The sequence below is a fragment of the Tachyglossus aculeatus genome, chromosome 5 (assembly GCF_015852505.1).
Source record: "Tachyglossus aculeatus isolate mTacAcu1 chromosome 5, mTacAcu1.pri, whole genome shotgun sequence".
Lineage (NCBI taxonomy): Eukaryota > Metazoa > Chordata > Mammalia > Monotremata > Tachyglossidae > Tachyglossus > Tachyglossus aculeatus.
Window position 1 is genome coordinate 15,842,233 of NC_052070.1, and position 20,742 is coordinate 15,862,974.

General features: G+C 44.5%; 1 protein-coding gene across 1 annotated transcript in view; it reads right to left on the reverse strand.

Annotated features, from left to right (window-relative positions):
• The window catches only part of L3MBTL4 (L3MBTL histone methyl-lysine binding protein 4), a 412,230-nt gene that overhangs the window by 321,775 nt on the left and 69,713 nt on the right, over positions 1-20,742 (reverse strand). Inside the window, exons 8-9 of the mRNA XM_038747457.1 lie at positions 17,839-17,993; positions 14,687-14,763 (exon numbers count right to left, since the gene is read on the reverse strand). Coding sequence (XP_038603385.1) covers positions 14,687-14,763; positions 17,839-17,993 — 232 coding nt within the window. The remainder of the gene's footprint in view (positions 1-14,686; positions 14,764-17,838; positions 17,994-20,742) is intronic.

Genomic DNA, 20,742 nt, shown 5'->3' on the forward strand with positions numbered 1-20,742 from the left:
AATTTATCCACCTCAGTGTTTAGAACTGTGATAAGACAAACAACATACACCACATACCAGGGTCAGAGAAGGATCAGATTGAGGGGGAAACTGGTTGACCAGAGCTACTTGAAGTAGCTGGGTGTTTTCTGGCCTGCTGTTCACGTTTACTGTTCTGCCAGTATGGGCAGGCCCAGGGTTGGCGTGGGAAGGCAGCTCTGGCCTAGAGGGATGGTCTGGTGATCAGTACCCCTGAGGGAGAGCTTAGCTCCACCTTTGAGGAATCTGTTCTTGCTTCGGGCTCCTGGTTATAAAATGGGGATGAAGAACCTTCCCCCACCTAAGAGTCAAAGAAAGAGGTCTCCGGATCTTCTTATTTTTTATGGTACTTGTGAAGTTTTTACTATATGTTCATAATAAAAAGAATAATAATAATGATAATAATTGTGGTATTTGTTACTTATTATGTGCCTCAGTTACCTCACATGTAAAATGGGGATTAAGACTATGAGCCCTATGTGGGACAGGGATTGTGTCCAATCTGATTACCTTGTTTCTACCCCAGTGCTTAATACAGTGCCTGGCACATAGTAAGTGCTTAACAAATATCACGATAATTATTATCATTACTATTATTATGTGCCAAGCACTGTCCTAAGCACTGGGGTAGATAGACAATAATCAAGTCTCACATGTGCCTCAGAGTCTAAGTAGAAGGGAGAACAGGTATTGAATCTCCACACTGCAGATGAGGGAACTAAGCACAGAGAAGCTAAGTGACTTGCCCAAGGTCACACAGCAGGTAGAGGGCAGAGTCAGGAGTAGAATCCAGGTCCTCTGACTCCCAAGGCCGTGTCTTTCCCCCTGTACAGTTGAAGAAATTGAGGCATAGAGAAATTAAGTGGCTTACTGACTTGCCCAAGGTCACATATGCCTAAGTAATTATCAGAGCCAGGATTACAACCCAGATCCTCTCATCTCCAGGCCCATGCTCTTTCCACTAGACCATTCTGCTTTCCTATTCTTTTTCTTTTCATTTTTTTAAAATGATAATTGTTTACCACTTACTATGTTGTGACAGGCACTGTTCTAAGCACTGGTGTAGATACAATCCAACGGCTCCTACTCTGTCCTAATCCTCCTCGACCTCTCAGCTGCCTTTGACACTGTAGACCACCCCCTTCTACTCAACACGCTATCTGACCTTGGCTTCACAGACTCCGTCCTCTCCTGGTTCTCCTCTTACCTCTCCGGTCGTTCTTTCTCAGTCTCTTTTGCAGGCACCTCCTCCCCCTCCCATTCTCTCACTGTGGGGGTTCACCAAGGTTCAGTGCTTGGTCCCCTTCTGTTCTCGATCTACACGCACTCCCCTGGTGACCTCATTCGCTCCCACGGCTTCAACTATCATCTCTACACTGATGACACCCAGATCTACATCTCTGCCCCTGCTCTCTCCCCCTCTCTCCAGGTTCGCATCTCCTCCTGCCTTCAGGACATCTCCATTTGGATGTCTGCCCGCCACCTAAAGCTCAACATGTCGAAGACTGAACTCCTTGTCTTCCCTCCCAAACCTTGCCCTCTCCCTGACTTTCCCATCTCTGTTGATGGCACTACCATCCTCCCGTCTCACAAGCCCGCAACCTTGGTGTCATCCTCGACTCCGCTCTCTCATTCACCCCTCACATCCAAGCCGTCACCAAAACCTGCCGGTCTCAGCTCCGCAACATTGCCAAGATCCGCCCTTTCCTCTCCATCCATACTGCTACCCTGCTCATTCAAGCTCTCATCCTATCCCGTCTGGACTACTGCATCAGCCTTCTCTCTAATCTCCCATCCTCGTGTCTCTCTCCACTTCAATCCATACTTCATGCTGCTGCCCAGATTATCTTTGTCCAGAAACGCTCTGGGCATATCACTCCCCTCCTCAAAAATCTCCAGTGGCTACCAATCAATCTGCGCATCAGGCAGAAACTCCTCACCCTCGGCTTCAAGGCTGTCCATCACCTCGCCCCCTCCTACCTCACCTCCCTTCTCTCCTTCTACAGCCCAGTCCGCACCCTCCGCTCCTCCACCGCTAATCTCCTCACCGTACCTCGCTCTCGCCTGTCCCGCCATCGACCCCCGGCCCACGTCATCCCCGGGGCCTGGAATGCCCTCCCTCTGCCCATCCGCCAAGCTAGCTCTCTTCCTCCCTTCAAGGCCATGCTGAGAGCTCACCTCCTCCAGGAGGCCTTCCCAGACTGAGCCCCTTCCTTCCTCTCCCCCTCGTCCCCCTCTCCATCCCCCCCATCTTACCTCCCTCCCTTCCCCACAGCACCTGCATATATGTATATATGTTTGTACATATTTTTTTACTCTATTTATTTATTTATTTGATTTATTTGTACATATCTATTCTATTTATTTTATTTTGTTAGTATGTTTGGTTTTGTTCTCTGTCTCCCCCTTTTAGACTGTGAGCCCACTGTTGGGTAGGGACTGTCTCTATATGTTGCCAATTTGTACTTCCCAAGCGCTTAGTACAGTGCTCTGCACATAGTAAGCGCTCAATAAATACGATTGATGATGATGATGATGATACAAGGTAAGCAGGTTGGACACGGTCCATGTCCCACACAGGGCTCACAGTCTTAATCTCCATTTTAAAGTGGTAACTGAGGCCTAGAGAAGTGAACTGGCTTGCCCAAAGTCACACAGCAGACAAGTGGGAGAGCCACGACTAGAAAATGGGTGCTTTAGACTCCCAGACCTGCACTCTAACCACTAGGCAAAGCTGCTCTTCCCTGCAGTTTGAGAATTATTGTTGCAAAATATCCTTCCATACTTTATTGGAAATGTGCAACATACGGAGAGGAGAGAGAAAAGAGAAAGAGACAATAAAACATAGACATAGAGAGCTAGAGAGAGAGAAATAATAACAATGATGTGATAACTGTTCAAGTACTTACTATGTGCCAAGTACTGTACTAAGTGCTGGAATGGGTATACGATGATCAAGTTGGATGCAGTCCCTGTCCTACATGGAGCTCGCAATGTAAGTAGGATGGAAAACCTGTATGGGACCTCCATTTTACAAATTAAGAGACTAAGGCATAGCGAAATTAAGTGACTTGCCCAAAGCCCCACAGCAGGCAGGTGGCAGAGCTCACATTAGAACCCAGGACCTCTGACTTTCAGGGACGATGGAAAGAAAAAATGTGAGAAAAAGAGGGAGAGAGAGCGTGAGAGTGGGCAAAAGAGAGAACAATAGAGTGAGAAAGAGAGAGCAAAAAAGAGAGAGAGAGAGAATGAGAGAGAGAAGGTTTGAAAAGACTAATGTGTGAACAACAGTCCCTGGCCTGTGGTGTGCACTTAAAGACAGTTGATTCCCAGGGCCCGTGTCTGTTTTTGAGACTGCCACTCACCCGATCTTGGCAATGCTTTTGCCCGAAGCAGGCAAGTCTCTCCACATTGCTGTCTGCCAGTTCAGTCTGTGTTGCTGCTGTCTTCCAAAAACCCACTGCTATGGAGAATTGTTTGACACTGCCAATCCCTTTTGTTTTTAAATTGTGGGTTCTGCTCCCCCGGTTTGCGGGTGTCCTGTTTCCAGTTCATTATGCAGCAGCTGCTTCAGACTCCATCCTGCCTGGTTCCCTTCTCCACACTTGTCCCTCCCAGTAGAGTTTGAGGCTGAGGACACTGACTCAGTGCTGCAGCAGCCTTGCCTGTGTTGTTGGCCTTGTTATCCGCAATCTTATCTTTAATGATTCTCTACTGCACATTCCAAGTCCTATTCGCTATAACTTAAAACTTCTCCTTCAGTTAACAACAGAATTTATTCTTCTGGATGCTCGTTTTTCTCTGATAATGTAGCCTTACCCAAAATATCAAATTGTGTTTGGTAAAGCATTTTATGGAATCCTTAATTTTCTGGGGTTTTTTTTGTCCCTCACCATAAATATCCACAGCTACAGTAAACATAAATGATCTATAAATGATTTCCTTTTCAAAGGTGCTTGAATTGTTAAATCAATTTCTTCCAACTACTTAAAAGTAAAATACCCTTAATAGCTTCTTTTAGGTCTGTAATTATAATGCCACCGTTTAATGAAAGAGGTTATATTTCTCCTCTTCACTCCAACGGCTTCTGGGGGAGGGAACATGATGCCATTTACAGCTCTGCCATAATTCTTCCTAGCACTAAAAAAATGGGGTCTATTAATAAAGCATGATATTATTTGAATATTTATACTGAACATCTTGCTACCATAATTTTAACTTTTCAAAGAAATGATGAAGTGTGCTCAGTATCAAAACACAATTAATCTGATTTATTTAACTAAACTAACTATTTCTAGGAACTCCCTTTACAGTTACCACAACAACAGTATCTAGGTCAAATGCGAGAACCACTATCATCTGATGGTTAGAGCACAGACCTAGAAGTCAGAAGACCTGGATTCCAATTCCTGCTCTACCACTTGTCTGCTTACCAAGAGCAAGTCATTGAACTGCTCTGTGCCTCACTCACCTCACCTGCAAAATGGGGATTAAGACTGTGATTCTCCATGTTGGACTGTGACCAATCAGATTAGTTTGTCTCTGCTCTAGGCTTAGAGTACAATGCCTGGGCACATAGTAAGCACTTAAAAAATTACCATTTTAAAAAGCAATTAAAAAGTGTGATTCCGTCAATAGCCACAGGCAAATGACCTCCTGAGATGTAGAAGAAACAGAAGACAAAGGGCCCCGTTTTCATTTGTTTCTGACAAATCACAATCACTCCTAGAGTATTTACTAAGTGCTTTGAGGCTTTTGAAGTCAATCAATCAATCAATCGTATTTATTGAGTGCTTACTGTTTGCAGAGCACTGTACTAAGCGCTTGGGAAGTACAAGTTGGCAACATATAGAGACAGTCCCTACCCAACAGTGGGCTCACAGTCTACAAGGGGGAGACAGAGAACAAAACCAAACATACTAACAAAATAAAATAAATAGAATAGATATGCACAAGTAAAATAAATAAATAAATAAATAAATAAATAAATAAATAAATAAATAAATAAATGAATAGAGTAATAAAGATGTACAAACATATATACATATATACAGGTTCTGTGGGGAAGGGAAGGAGGTAAGATGGGGGGATGGAGAGGGGGACGAGGGGGAGAGGAAGGAAGGGGCTCAGTCTGGGAAGGCCTCCTGGAGGAGGTGAGCTCTCAGTAGGGCCTTGAGCCCTACACCATTTCTATTCAGATGGATGAGCCTGCCTGGAATGAACTCTGGACCACTTAAATCCAGCACCCACCCAGGATTCATTCTTTCAATCCTATTTATTGAGCGCTACTGTGAGCAAAGCGCTGTACTAAGTGCTTGGACGAGTACAATACAAAAAGCAGACACATTCCCTGCCCACAATGAGTTTACAGCCTATGGGGTGGAGAAACATATTAATATAAATAAATTAATGACAGATACATACCTAGGTGCTGTGGGGCTGGGGGCGGGAGGGGTGAACAAAGGGAGCAAATCAGGGCCACAGAGAGTGGAGGGGGAGAAGAAGAAAGGGGGGCTTAGTCAAGGAAGATGTCTTGGAGGGGATGTGCCTTAACCAAGCGCTTAGTACAGTGCTCTGCACATAGTAAGCACTCAATAAATACGATTGATTGATTGAATAAGGCTTTGAAGGGGAGGAGAGTAATTTGAGGAGGGAGTTCCAGGCCAGAGGCAGGAAGTGGGTGAGGGGCTGGTGGTGAGATAGAGGAGATGGAGGCCCACAGAGAAGGTAGGCAGTAGTAATAATAATAATAATGATGGCATTTATTAAGCGCTTACTATGTGCAAAGCACTGTTCTAAGCGCTGGGGAGGTTACAAGGTGATCAGGGTGTCCCACGGGGGGCTCACAGTCTTCATCCCCATTTTACAGATGAGGGAACTGAGGCTCAGAGAAGTGAAGTGACTTGCCCAAAGTCACACAGCTGACAGTTGGCGGAGCCGGGATTTGAACCCATGACCTCTGGCTCCAAAGCCCATGCTCTTTTCCACTGAGCAAAGTGTGGGGGCTGGGTTGTAGTGGGAGATTAGTGAGTTGAAGTTCAAGGGGGCATGGGGATTAAGTGCTTTTAAACCCTTTGTGAGGAGCTTTTGTTTGATGCTGTGGTGGATGGGCAATCTCTGGAGTTTTTCTACCCTCAGGAGACAGCCTACTCACTTCATCAATCCCTGTGTTGCTTCTGTGGCTTATGACAATGTCACTGGAATCAGGGTGGCTTCAGCATGGGGGCAGAAATTCAAACCTGAGGTGCAGCATGGGGGTCCTAGGCTGTAAATTCATTGTGGGAAGGAAACATGTCCCCCAATCCTGTTTATTGTACTCTCCAAGGCACTTAGTACAGTGTTCCATAGACAGTAAATGCTCAATAAATGGGAGTGATTTAATTGATTGATTTAGAGGTAGCAGTGTGGCCTAATGCAAAGAGCCTGGGCCAAGCTAGCTCTCTTTCTACCTTCTAAGCCCTACTGAGAGCTCACCTCCTCCAAGAGGCCTTCCCAGACTGAGCCCCCTTTTTCCTCTCCTCCTCCCCATCCGCCCCACCCTACCTCCTTCCCCTCCCCACAGCACCTGTATATGTTTGTACAGATTTACTACTCTATTTTACTTGTACATATTTACTATTCTATTTATTTTGTTAATGATGTGCATTTAGTTTTAATTCTATTTGTTCTGATGACTTGACACCTGCCCACATATTTTGTTTTGTTGTCTGTCTCCCGATTCTAGACTGTGAGCCCGCTGTTGGGTAGGGACCATCTCTATATGTTGCCAACTTATACTTCCCAAGCGCTTAGTACAGTGCTCTGCACACAGTAAGTGCTCAATAAATACGATTGAATGAACGAATGAATGGGTCCGGGAGTTGGAGGACTTGGGTTCTAATCCCAGCTCTGACAGTTTCCTGCTGGGTGACTTGAGGCAAATCACTTGACTTCTCTGTGCCTCAATTTCCTCATCTGTAAAATAGGGATTAAATCCCTGCTCCCCCTCCTACTTAGGCTACAGAGCCCCATGTATCTGTATCTGATCTGACTATCTTGCATCTACCCTAATGCTTAATACATTCCTTGACACATAGTAAGCACTTAAATACCACAATTGGTAATATTATCATTAGTAGTACTATCGATAGGTGTGCCAACAAGCAACGCTCTCTCCAAGCAGCTTTGAAAGGGAGTGAAGCCAAAGGAAGTAATGCCTGCTTTACTGGAAAATCTGACTGTAAACTCATTATGGGGAGTCTGCTAATTCTCTTGCATCATATTCTCCCAAGTGTTAGAAGAGTGCTTTGTACCTAGTAGGCGATCAATATATACCACTGATTGATTGACTGATTGAAAAGGAAAAAGCTTGAAAAGCTCCTTTGGCTACACCCAGCACTGCTCTCTGAGGGAACTGTAGTTTGGAGAATGGAAGTCATCGTGTCTAAGGACTGGGAACAAACTGAAAGGAGACGACTGGTTGAGAAATCGTTTTCTGCTGAGCCACTGGCCAGGATGGCTTAGTGGACAGAATACGGGCTTGGGAGTCAGAAGAACTTGCAGTGTGACCTTGGGCAAGTCACTTCACTTCTCTGGGCCTCAGTTACCACAGCTGTAAAATGGTGAAGAAGAGAGTGAGCCCCGTGTGGGACAGAGACTCTGTCCAACCTGATTAATGTGTATTTACCCCAGAGCTTAGAACAGTGCTTGGCACTTAATAATAATAATAATAATGATGTTGGCATTTGTTAAGCGCTTACTACGTGTGAAGCACTGTTCTAAGCGCTGGGAGGGGATACAAGGTGATCAGGTTGTCCCACGTGTGAGTCACAGTCTTAATCCCCATTTTACAAATGAGGTAACTGAGGCACAGAGAGGTTAAGTGACTTGCCCAAAGTCACACAGCTGACAAGTGGTGGAGCCAGGATTAGAACCATGACCTCTGGCACCCAAGCCCGTGCTCTTTCCACTGGGCCACGCTGCTTCTCAGCAAGCACTTAGTAGGCACTTAACAAGCACCATAATTATTGTTATTATTATGAGGATGGGATTTTAGCTAGGGATGTGTCTTGTTCTATTGGCCCTAAGTGCTCTTCTAGCCATGTTTAGGGGAAAAGCATACTGGCTTCAGACATGATCAGGTTGGAAACAGTCCCTGTCTCACAATGATGATAACAGTATTTGTTAAGCGCTTACTATGCGCAAAGCACTGTTCTAAGCGCTGGGGAGGTTGCCAGGTGATCAGGTTGTCCCACCGGGGGCTCACAGTTTTAATCCCCATTTTACAGATGAGGTAACTGAGGCCCAGAGAAGTTAAGTGACTTGCCCAAGGCCACACAGCTGACAGTTGGCGGAGCCGGGATTTGAACCCATGACCTCTGACTCCAAAGCCCGGGCTCTTTCCACTGAGCCACGCTCACAAGGGGCTCATATCTTTAATCTCCAACATACAGATGAAGAAACCGAGGCCCAGACAGGTTAAAACACTTGCCTAGGATCACACTGCAGGAAAAATGGCAGGGCCAGAATTTGAACCCAGGTCCCTTGACTTCCGTATCTGTACCCTTTCCACTAGGCCATACAGCTTCTTGAGGGTTAGAGGCTGATTCAGTTATCCTGCTTGTCTGGTTTATGGAAACTCATCCAATTTACATTGTGAAAAGAGAGACTTATGACAGGTCTTGCTGAAAGAGATCATGGATTCAAATGTGAAAATATCTTCATTTCTATCACTTATGGCCTGTAAGCTCCTCCTCAAGAATGTGCCGGTTTACTGTTGTATTGTACTCTCTCTAGTGCTTAGTACAGTGCTCTGCACATAGTAAGTGCTCAATAAATACAAATGAATAAATGAATGAATGTGAATATAAGCTCCTTGTAAGCAAGGGGCATGCCTGCCAAATCTGTTGTAGTCTCCCAAGTGCTTGGTACAGTTTCTACAAAGAGTAAATGCTCAATAAATAAAGTTGACTGATTTATTTGCTTGAAAAATTGACCTTTTCTCCTGGTTTTTTAAGAGTTTTTAAAATCTCAAAATTTTAAGATTTCAAATCTACAGAAGAGCAATGGCAAAGATGCACATGCTGTTCTACTTTCAAGTACTTTAATTGCTTTCTGAAGAGCCAATTGTTAAAAACTTCGGATATAGAAAATACATTATTCTGATAACAATATGATTGCTCTTATAAAATATATTTGGATGTGAAATCCATTGACATAAAATTTTGATGGACAGACTCATACAATTTACAGAAAATAACTAAAGCGGCATAAAAGCTGGGACCTATTACCCTAAGCGATGATGAGAATATCCACTACAATATCTCTTGGTCACTAGACAGTCTCTCTTCTTAATCATTCAAAGTGATTCCACATCTTTTATTCACTGTTCTTTATGGCCAAGCTCACATTACACATTTCGGTATTTCCTAAGTGTCTAGAACAATATTGATGGTTCTTATCTCACTACTGAGGCACAGAAGAGCTGATATTATTCCCATTTTACAGAGAGGGAAACTGAGGTTCAGAGAAGTGGAAAGAGTTGTCCAAATTCAGTCAGAGGAGCTAGGCCTAGAATCAAAATTTCTTGCTCTCTCTAACAGAACACGCAATTTTAATTGGTTGTTGCATGTGTGATTGACTGATAACATATCTTTTACCACAAATAAGGCAGTCACTCAGTCGATCATATTTGTTGAGTGCTTACTGTATGCAGAGCACTGTACTAAGTACTGGGGAGAGTACAATATAACAGACACATTCCCTGCCCACAACGAGTTTGCAGTCTAGGGGGGCAAATCAGGATTAGACATAATGCACATGTACCAGACATTCTCATCTTGAGATGTGGATAGGAGAAAGAAGTCGTATTTCTTAGAGAAACTGCCTAAAAATGACATGAGGAGGGATTACCTGATTTGATGGAGACATCTACAATTGCAGTATAATCTCTTTTTAAAATTAATATCATGGTCCTTATGTATTTGTTAAGTGCTTATTACACGTCAGCTATTGTTTTAAGTGCTGTGGTAGATACAAGTTAATCAGGTTGGACCAAGCTACTATCCCAAATGGGGCCCTCAGCCTAAGGAAGGAGAACAAGTACTGAATTTTACAGTTGAGGAAAATGAGGCACAGAGAAGGTAAATGACTTGCCCAAAGTCCAACAGTAAGCAATGGCATAGCTGGGCTCAGAACCCAGGCCCTCCAACTTCCAGGCCCATATTCTTTCAACTAGACCACACATGTTGCTTCTTACTGTGGGTAGAAAATGGTTTTCATGTTTCAATTGTTCTTTCCCACTTAGCACACCGCACTGCACCCAATGGAGTGCTCAATAAATTCCATTAAACCTAAAATGGTAACTAGTGTTTTATCTAGAAATCAATTCTAACACTAATCAGAGCGAGAGATCCTTTATCATTATCTTTCACTAGATTGGGTTCTTATGTCCTATGTTGTTAAATGCCCTCATAATATGAGTGCCCTAAAATCAATTTTTCAATATAAACTGCCATCCGATTGCATTTTTGGGACCGTTCCAGTAGGTGCTTAGTGTTCGAAGGAACTCAGAACCAGACTGAATACAGCACTGATATAAGAACAAGATCTGGGAGAGGAGGGAGGAGGAAGGAAGGGAGAGGGGCGGCCAGATAGGGAAGGAGAGGGGAGGGTGCAGAACACTGTATTAAGCGCTTGGAAAGTACAATACATCAATAAAGAGAGACAATCCCTGCCCACAATGGGCTCACAGTCTACAGTCACACTCTCCCACCTTAGTAATAATTAATGTGGTATATCTGTAATTTACTTATTTATATTGATGACTGGCTCCCTCTCTAGGCTGTCAGCTCATTGTGGGCAAGGAATGAGTCTGTTTACTGTTATACTTTACTCTCCCAAGCACTTAGTAAAGTGCTCTGTAGTATTTCATTCATTCAATTCATTCAATCGTATTTATTGAGCACTTACTGTGTGCAGAGCACTGCACTAAGCACTTGGGAGAGACAATGTAACAATAAACAGACACATTTCCTGCCCACAGTGTCACAGTAAGCACTCAGTAAGTATGACTGACTGATTACTCATTACACAGTTGTTCTGTGTGAGCATGGGCTTTGGAGTCAGAGGTCATGGGTTCAAGCCCCAGCTCAGCCAATTGTCAGCTGTGTGACTTTGGGCAAGTCACTTAACTTCTCTGTGCTTCAGTTACCTCATCTATAAATGGGGATTAAGACTGTGAGCCCCCCGAGGGACAACCTGATCATCCTGTAACCTCCCCAGCACTTAGAACAGTGCTTTGCACATAGTAAGCGCTTAACAGAATGCCATTATCATTATTACTATTATTACAAAGTCCCAGGGTAGCTACAAGACTATCAGGCTGGTCACAGCCCCTGTGTCACCCGGGGGTCAGAGTCTAAGGAGGATGGCGAAAGGGATTTAAATTCCCGTTTTATAGACGTGGTGACTGAGGATAACGAAAGTTAAATGACTTGCCCAAGGTCACAAGGTAGGCAAATGGCAATGTTAGGAATGGAACCCAGGTCTTCTTTCCACTAGGCCCCACTGCTTAGTCCCCTCAAGGCCCTGGACTGTGTGGCCAGCATGTTCTGCAGGCCTGCTTGCCCTCAGCCCATCCGCCGGCTCACAAATGCCAGCTCACTCACCACCACAGCCGATATCACCACCATCACTCACCCTACTCCTTCCCTCCAACACCCCTGCAGCCCCTGCTGATCCCCAGCACGAGGGGATCGGAGTGGCCACATGACTATCAATCAACCAATCAATCGTATTTATTGAGCTTTTACTGTGTGCAGAACACTGTACTATAATTTAGGAGAGTACAATATAACAGACAAATTCCCTGCCCAAAGCGAGCTTACAGTCTAGAAAGGGAGATAGACACTAATATAACTGAATACATTCCAGATAGGTATGTAAGTGCGGTGGGGTTGGGAGGTGGGGAGTGAATAAAGGGAGCAAGTCAGGGCGACACAGAAGGGAGTGTAATCAACCTCTCACTCAATAGTATTTGAGAGCCTACAGTGTGCCAAGCACTTACGAAGCACTGGGGCGAGTACAATGGAGTTAATAGACCTAATCCAACCCATTTCCCCTGAGAGGGATAAACCTGAGTTCTAGTTTCTGATGCTCTTTATTCATTCTACACCCAAATTAATCCACTCTTCATATAATAATAATGACGGCATTTGTTAAGCGCTTACTATGTGCAAAGCACTGTTCTAAGCGCTGAATCCTCCAAGAGCAATCAATTCTCTGCCTCACTGGCTTTTTGGCTCATCTTGCTATTTGCCAATGATGGTGGCAATTCTGCTTTAGCCTCATGATGGATTGCAGAGACTATTTCTAGAATCATTTGGTGCCAAAAGATGAGGGTGTTGGGCTTTAAGTCGAGCATCAAATTCTATCCCTGGAGTGCACTGAGAATAGGCTGGGAGGGAGTGTAAAGGGCATTCTATCAACAGAGAAATTGGAAGGCAAGACTTGCTCTCTCTGCAGGTGCACAAGGCATCCCTGCATACATGAGAGATACTTTCTAAATGCATCCTTGACAGATCAAAATTAGACATTCCAAGAAATCTTCCTAGACTGATGACTTGACTGTAGCTCATTTTGCTTCTAGATTCTTAAACGTTGTTTTAAGATTGATTTATTTTAATCCTCAAATCTCCAGTGGCTACCAATCAACCTACGCATCAGGCAAAAACTCCTCACTCTCGACTTCAAGGCTGTCCATCACCTCGCCCCCTCCTACCTCACCTCCCTTCTCTCCTTCTACATCCCAGCCCGCACCCTCCGCTCCTCTGCTGCCAATCTCCTCACTGTGCCTCGTTCTCGCCTGTCCCGCTATTCACCCCCAGCCCACGTCATCCCTCTGGCCTGGAATGCCCTCCCTCCGCACATCCGCCAAGCTAGCTCTCTTCCTCCCTTCAAAGCCCTCCTGAGAGCTCACCTCCTCCAGGAGGCCTTCCCAGGCTGAGCCCCCTCATTCCTCTCCCCCTCCTCCACTCCCCAACCCTCCCACCTTACCTCCTTCCCCTCCCCACAGCACCTGTATATATGCAGATATGTTTGTATGTATTTATTACTCTATTTATTTATTTATTTATTTTATTTGTACATATTTATTCTACTTATTTTATTTTGTTAATATGTTTTGTTTTATTGCCTGTCTCCCCCTTCTAGATTGTGAGACCGCTGTTGGGTAGGGACCGTCTCCATATGTTGCCAACTTGTACTTCCCAAGCACTTAGTACAGTGCTCTGCACACAGTAAGCGCTCAATAAATACTATTGAATGAATGAATGAACTAAATTTAAAATCTTTTAAGAGCTCAATAAATAACAATGATTGACTGTTTTGTTCAAGTCTCCTTACGGCAAGTAAGCCACAGGTAAAAACATTTTCGTGTCCATATCTAGGAAGATTAGGAGCAAAAAGGAAAGGAGGCAGGGAGAGAAAGAGTAATATGAAGAGGGAGGGCATTCCAGTCCCTGCCCCACATGGAGCTCACAGTCTTAGTCTCCATTTTACAGATGAGGTAACTGAGGCACAGAGAAGTTACGTGACTTGCCCAAGGTCACAAGCAGACGAATGGTGGAGCTGAGATTAGAATCCAGGTCCTTCTGACTCCCATGCCTGTGTTCTATCCACTAGGCAATGCTCCTTACCTTCACAGAAAAATTTCAACCAGCCAATTACCTAGCCCAGGTTTTTTGGTCATAAAGTACTACTACTACTACTAATTATTATTAGTATCATTTTTATATAAAAGTAGGTGTTAACTGCTTACTGTGTGACAAGCACCGTAATAAGTACTCGGATAGATGCAAAGTAATCAGGTCAGGCAAAGCCCCCGTTCCACAGAGGGCTCAAAGAGTCTTAGTAGGAGGGAGAGCACATATAGAATCACCTTTTACAGGTAAGGAGACTGAGGCACAGAGAAGTTAAGTGATTTGCCCAAGGCCACAAAGTAGGCAAATGGCAGAGAGGGGATTAGAACTGGCCTTCTTATTTTTAGACCCATGCTCTTTCCTCAAGGACTCACAGCTAAAGTGGGGATAACACCTCTCCCTTACTTACTGAGATGTTGTGCCCTCAGCGTGGCTCAGTGGAAACAGCACGGGTTTTGGAGTCAGGGGGTCATGGGTTTGAATCCCACTCTGCCAACTGTCAGCTGTGTGACTTTGGGCAAGTCACTTCATTTCTCTGGGCCTAAATTCCCTCATCTGTAAAATGGGGATTAAGACTGTGAGCCCCACCGCAGGACAACCTGATCTCCTTGTAACCTTCCCAGCGCTTAGAACAGTGCTTTGCACATAGTAAGCGCTTAATAAATGCCATCATTATCATTATTATTATTATTATTGTGGGGATACAATGAGTGAGTGACATTTGCAAGGTCTCCTAGCAGACAACTGGCAAGACAGAGCTTTGCACACAGTAAGAACTCAGACCTTCTGACTTCCAGGCTCAGACACTTTCCACTCATTTGTGTGAGAGGCCCAAATTCAGCTCCTCCGTGAACATGAGAGCTGAGTATTTCTTCCACTTTGAACCATGCCCTAGGAATATTGTTCCCACAGTAACAACAGAAGCACAGATATTGCCAATCAAAAGAATGCCATCAACAGAGAAGACAGAAAGTGGGAAGCTCACTCACCTTGGGGGGCTATCAGCGTTCGGCCATTTTCTTGACACCAGCCAACAGGATGGATGTATGGACTGGTAAAATCACACCTGAAAAAAAATCACGGACAGTTCTAAAGGTGAGTGGAGAAAGATCCCATTATGGAGGGTTGGGGGTACAAGAAGAATATAAATGAGGATAATTGTATAACAGAAAAGCTAAAATTGCCATTCTAGTGCTGCGATTAACAATAAATACGTCAAAATCCATACACTAAGCAACTGGCCTGTGGGATGGGGAGGGAAGAACCTATAATAATAATAATAATGATGGAATTTATTAAGCGCTTACTATGTGCAAAGCACTGTTCTAAGTGCTGGGGAGGTGACAAGGTGATCAGGTTGTCCCCCGGGGGCTCACAGTTTTAATCCCCATTTTACAGATGAGGGAACTGAGGCCCAGAGAAGTGAAGTGACTTGCCCAAAGTCACACAGCTGACAGTTGGTGGAGCCGGGATTTGAACCCATGACCTCTGACTCCAAAGCCCGTGCTCTTTCCACTGAGCCACGCTGCTTCTCTATAAGGCCTATAGCAGCTCCAAACAGGCCCCAAGCCTGACAAGGCATCAACCGACAAAGCCCACTCAAAGAGGCCATCATTTTGTTCTCCTTTTTGGTGGGGGGAGGTGGAGAGAACTGGATTATAAATTTCTTCTTGTCATTGTTCATAACCCTTTAAAGAGTTCAAGGAAAAATATACCACTGGCTTTGTAAATCAAAGGCAGAATCAACTGCCCTCTGGATTGAAAATTCATCATCTTCCAATGGCTGCAACACTTGTGCAGTATGGCTGTTCAGTGTAGTCATACATTTCTAGAGCCAAGTTCTGTATCTCGTTTCATTTTTCATTTGTTCCTGGTTTTTAATGCTACTTATTAAGTGCTTACTGTGTACCAGGTGCTGTACTGGGCACTGGCATAGATACAAGATTATTCACACTCTTCTAGACTGTGAGCCCGCTGTAGGGTAGGGACCGTCTCTATATGCTGCCAACTTGTACTTCCCAAGCGCTTAGTACAGTGCTCTGCACACAGTAAGTGCTCAATAAATACGATTGAATGAATGAATGAATGAAGTCCTCAATTCCCCTACTTCCTCTCCCTTCTGGATCACCCTTGCACTTGGATTTGCATCCTTTATTCACCACACCCTCAGCCCCACAGCACTTAAGTCTGTATCTGTATTTTATTCATTTATATTGTCTGTTTCCCACTCTAGTCTGTAAACTCGTTGTGGGAAGGGAATATGTTCACCAATTCCATTATATTTTACTCTCCCAAGTATTCATTTAGTACAGTACTCCGCAGATAGTAAAAGCTCAATAAAGATGTCTGATTAATTGTTCCAGTCTGTTCATAATCTAAATTGGAGGGAGGAAAAACTGATTCCTCCATTTTAAAGATGAAGTAATTGAGGCACAGAAAAGTTAAGTGAATGGCCCAAGGTCACACAGCAGTCAAGTGGGTGGAGATTAGAACTCGTGTCCTCTCAATCAATCATATTTATTGAGCATGTAGTGAGAAGCGGCATGGCTCAGTGGAAAGAGCCCAGGCTTGGGAGCCAGAGGTCATGGGTTCTAATCCCACCTCTGCCACATATCTGCTGTGTGACCTTGGGCAAGTCACTTAACTTCTCTGAGACTCAGTTACCTCACCTGTCAAATGGGGATTAAGACTGTGAGCCCCACGTGGGACAACCTATCACCTTGTACCCCCCCCCTCCAGCACTAAGAAAAGTGCTTTGCACATAAAGTGCTTAACAAATGCCATCATCATTATTATTATTACTTTATGCAGAGCACTGTAGTAAGTGCTTGGGAGAATGCAACACAACAATAAAACCAACACATTCCCTGTCCACAACAAGCTTACAGTCTAGAGGGAGAATTAGGCAATAATATACATTAAGGATAAGAACATGAATACTGGGAGGCTGGGAGTGGGGTGGTGAATAAAGGGAGAAAGTCAGGGTGGCACAGAAGGGAGTGGGAGAATGGGAAATAAGGGCTTAGTCAGAGATGGCCTCTTGCAGGAGATGTGCCTTCAATAAGGCTTTGAAGGTGGACTAAGTAATTTCTGTCAGACGTGAGGAGGGAGGGAGTTCCAGGCCAGAGGCAGGACATGGGCAAAGGTTGGCGGCGAGACAGACGAGATGGCGGTACACTGAGAGACAGTAGAGGAGCGAAGCGTGTGGGCTGGGCTGCACTGTTTGATGGTCTTACGGCATCCATGTTCCCAGCCATCTGTAGGCTGAAGAGTTTCCTCCAAACCTTTTCATTTTAATTTGCAGACCTATTTTCTCAAAGCTTTTTGGAAAAAGAAACTAAGATCCTTCAATCCCCAGACAATCATATACCCCTTCGCCAGTCACACTTCCTGAACTAACTTTTCTAAATATAGCAAGGTGACCGGAACCGAGACCAGCATTTCAAACGTGGTCTCATTAGTTAATGTCTCCGGGAATGCTGGAGGAATTTTCCTCTCCTCTTTAATTCATTACTCCATCTCTTAAAGACTAAAGCAGTGGAGCAATCCCAAGAAGTACACCTGTTTTTTAATGGTATTTTTTAAGGATTTATTATGTGTCAGGCACTGTACTAACCACTGGGGTAGTTTCAAGATAATTAGTTTGGACAAAGTCCACGTCCCACATGGAGCTCAGTCTTAACCCCTATTTTACAGATGATGAAACTGAGACACAGAAATATGAAGTGACTTGCCCAAGGTAACAGCAGACAAGTGGCAGAGCTGGGATTAGAACCCAGGTCCTCTGACTCTAATGCCCATGCTCTAGAAGCAACGTGGCTTAGTGGAAAGAGCACATGCTTGGGAGTTAGAGGTTGTGGGTTCTAATCCTGCTCCGCCACTTGTCAGCTGTGTGACTTTGGGCAAGTCACTTTGCTTCTCTGTGCCTCAGTTACCTCATCTGTAAAATGGGGTTTAAGACTGTGGGCTCCACGTGGAACAACCTGCTTACCTTGTATTTCCCCCAGTGCTTAGAACAGTGCTTGGCACACAGTAAAGCACTTAACAAATACCATTATTATTATTATTATTATTCACAGATCTTCTCCAGTTAAACCTCTCACCACTTTTGGCATGCTGAATTTGAGGTCACGCTCCTTACCAATAATCGTAACTGTCCTCCCAGTTGTCAAAGTGCACAAGTAATCGGTCTTCAACAATGTCTGCGATGGAGGCCACACACACCAAGGAAGGATTTTTCCTGTCCACTGCTTCAAGCTTCCTCCCAACCTGAAATGCTTCAGGCATTGGGGTGTTCTAGACAGGGGTGGGAAGGAAAAGACAAGCAAAGGTCTAAGTTGATATCAAGAAAGCAAGGACTTTATCGAGTACAGCCATAATCTGTTCCATACCGTCTCTTGTCATCTGGAATTCGGAAAGGGACCGGGTCAGCCCTAAACGTTACACTGAGCTAGTACACGGCTCACAATCCATACATATGTCAGAGGAAGTGAGCTTTTATATTTTGTTTTCATTTGGCCTAAATGGCAGGCTTTTTCTCTCATAATTTAATTCTCTATCCTCACAATCCTTTATGCAATCAGAGTTTTACAACCAACGATGCTGAAACAAGACATGAAATATTTACACAGAGAATTTGCAATTACCTTGATATTCTAGTTGTGCTTATTTAACTCAGTGGAAGGAAAAAAAACTGAATACTGTCTGGTCTACTAAGAGGAACATGCGAAATGAATTCATGCTGAGGTGGACAAATGAAAAAGAAAAAGTATCTCCTATGGGCATTAGATCTTGAAAACTGCGGCTGGTTCCCAAGATTTAGGGTGTATCTGCCTGGATTTCTAAACAAACTGCGATAGAAATGCCTAATGCTCAAGTCTGTCTGTGTTACAGTTTACATTTTGCTTTATACACATATCCTTTAGACTGTAGGCTCATTGCGGGCAGGGAACATGTCTACCAACTCTGTTGTATTGTACACCCCCAAGTACAGCGCTCAGCACATAGGAAGCATCCATCCATGACATCCATTTGCTGCTGCACTGCAGATTTAGCTTATATCTGCAAACTAAACTCTCATTTACAGCTTGGAGTCTGAGGGTCAGAAGATAGGGAGATAATAGGGAAGAATTAGAATTGGGTGGAGACCAAGAGAGGAGAATTTCCCCTTCACCACAGAGCAGATTCCTGTTTCCTTCTTCCCTTAATCAGAGAGGGATCACTATTTATTGAGCAATGACCACTGACCTGGCCATTTACTTTATTAAGAAAATTGACACTATCAGGCATGAGCTCCCTAAAATCTCTCCTGCCCCTCCCCAGTCCCTCCCCCATCCTGCCCCTTCTTCAACTCTCCCATCCTCCTCAGCAGTATCTCTGGAGGAGATCTCCTGCCTTCTCTCAAAATCCACCCCCTCCGCCTGCGCATCTGACCCCATTCCTTTGCACTTTATCAAAACACTTGTCCCCTCCTTTTTTCCCTTCCTGTCATCTTCAAATGATTGCTTTCCGATGGCTTCTTCCCCACCGCTTTCAAACATGTCCAAGTCTCCCCTATCCTAAAACAACCCTCCCTTGACCCCATGGATCCCTTCAGTTATCACCCCATCTCCCTCCTACCACTCTTCTTCAAACTCCTTGAGCGAGTGTCTACACCTGCTGTCTCAAATTCCTCTTCTTCAATTCTCTCCTTGACCCTCTCCAATCTGTCTTGCATCCCCTTTACTCCACAGAAACCGCCCTCTCAAAGATCACCAAGGAGCGCCTTGCCAAATCCAATGGTCTGGACTCCCTCACTGCAGTCTCATTTCCTCCTGCCTTCAAGACATCTCTACGTGGATGTACTCCCATCATCACAAACTTAACATGTCCAAAACTGCGTTTCTTGTCTTTCCACTTAACCCTTAATCTCGCCCTGACTTTCCCATCATTGTAGACTGCACTACCATCCTTCAGGTCTCAAGACCGTAATCTTGGCTCCTCTCTCTCATTCAATCCACATATTTAATCCATCACTAAATCCCATCAGTTCTACCTTCACAACAAGGCTAAAATCCATCCTTTTCCTCTCTATCCAAACTACTGCTATGTTGATCCAAGCACTCATCCTATCCCTCCTTGATTCCTGTATCAGCCTTTTTGCTGACCTCCCTGCCTCCTGTCTCTCCCCACTCCAGTCCATAGTCCAGTCTGCTGCCTGAATCATTTTCCTACAAAAATACTCAGACCATGTTTCCCCACTCCCCAAGAAACTCCAGTTATTGCCCATCCACCTTCATATCACACAAAACCTTCTCACCATTGGCACTCAATCACCCTGAACCATCTTACCACGCCTCACTACTCTCCTTCTACAACTCAGCCTGCATACTTTGCTCCTCTAACACTAACCTTCTAACTGTACCTCAACTCATCTATCTTGCCACTGACCTCTCACCCACATCCTGCCTGTCTGACAGACAATTGCTCTCTCCATACTTTAAGGCCCTATGGAAGGCCCATCTCCTCCAAGAGGCCTTCCCTGACTGGGCCCTCCTTTCTTCTTCTCCCACCCCCTTCTGCATTGCCCTGACTTGCTCCCTTTGTTCATCGACTTCCTAGCCCCACAGAACATAATGATGGTACCTGTTGAGCACTTATTATGTGCCAGGTACATAATTACATATCTGTAATTTGCTTATTTATATTAACGTTTATCTCCCCCCTAGACTGGAGGCTCACTGTGGGCAACGAATGTGTCCGTTCATGGTTACACTGTACTCTCCTAAGTGCTTAGTACAGTGCTTTGCATACAGTCAGCACTTGATAAACACAACTGAAGGAATGAACAGACTGTAAGCTCGTTGTGGGCAGGGAATGTGTCTGTTATAGTGCTGTGTAATGCTCTCTCAAGTGCTTTGTACAATCCCCTGCTCACAGTAAGCACTCAATAAATATGATAGCTTCATTCATCAGGTTGGAAACAGTTCCTCTTCCACATGGAGCTCACAGTCTACATAGGAGGAAGTTGTTTTTAACCCCCACTTTTATAGCTGTGTAAATTGAG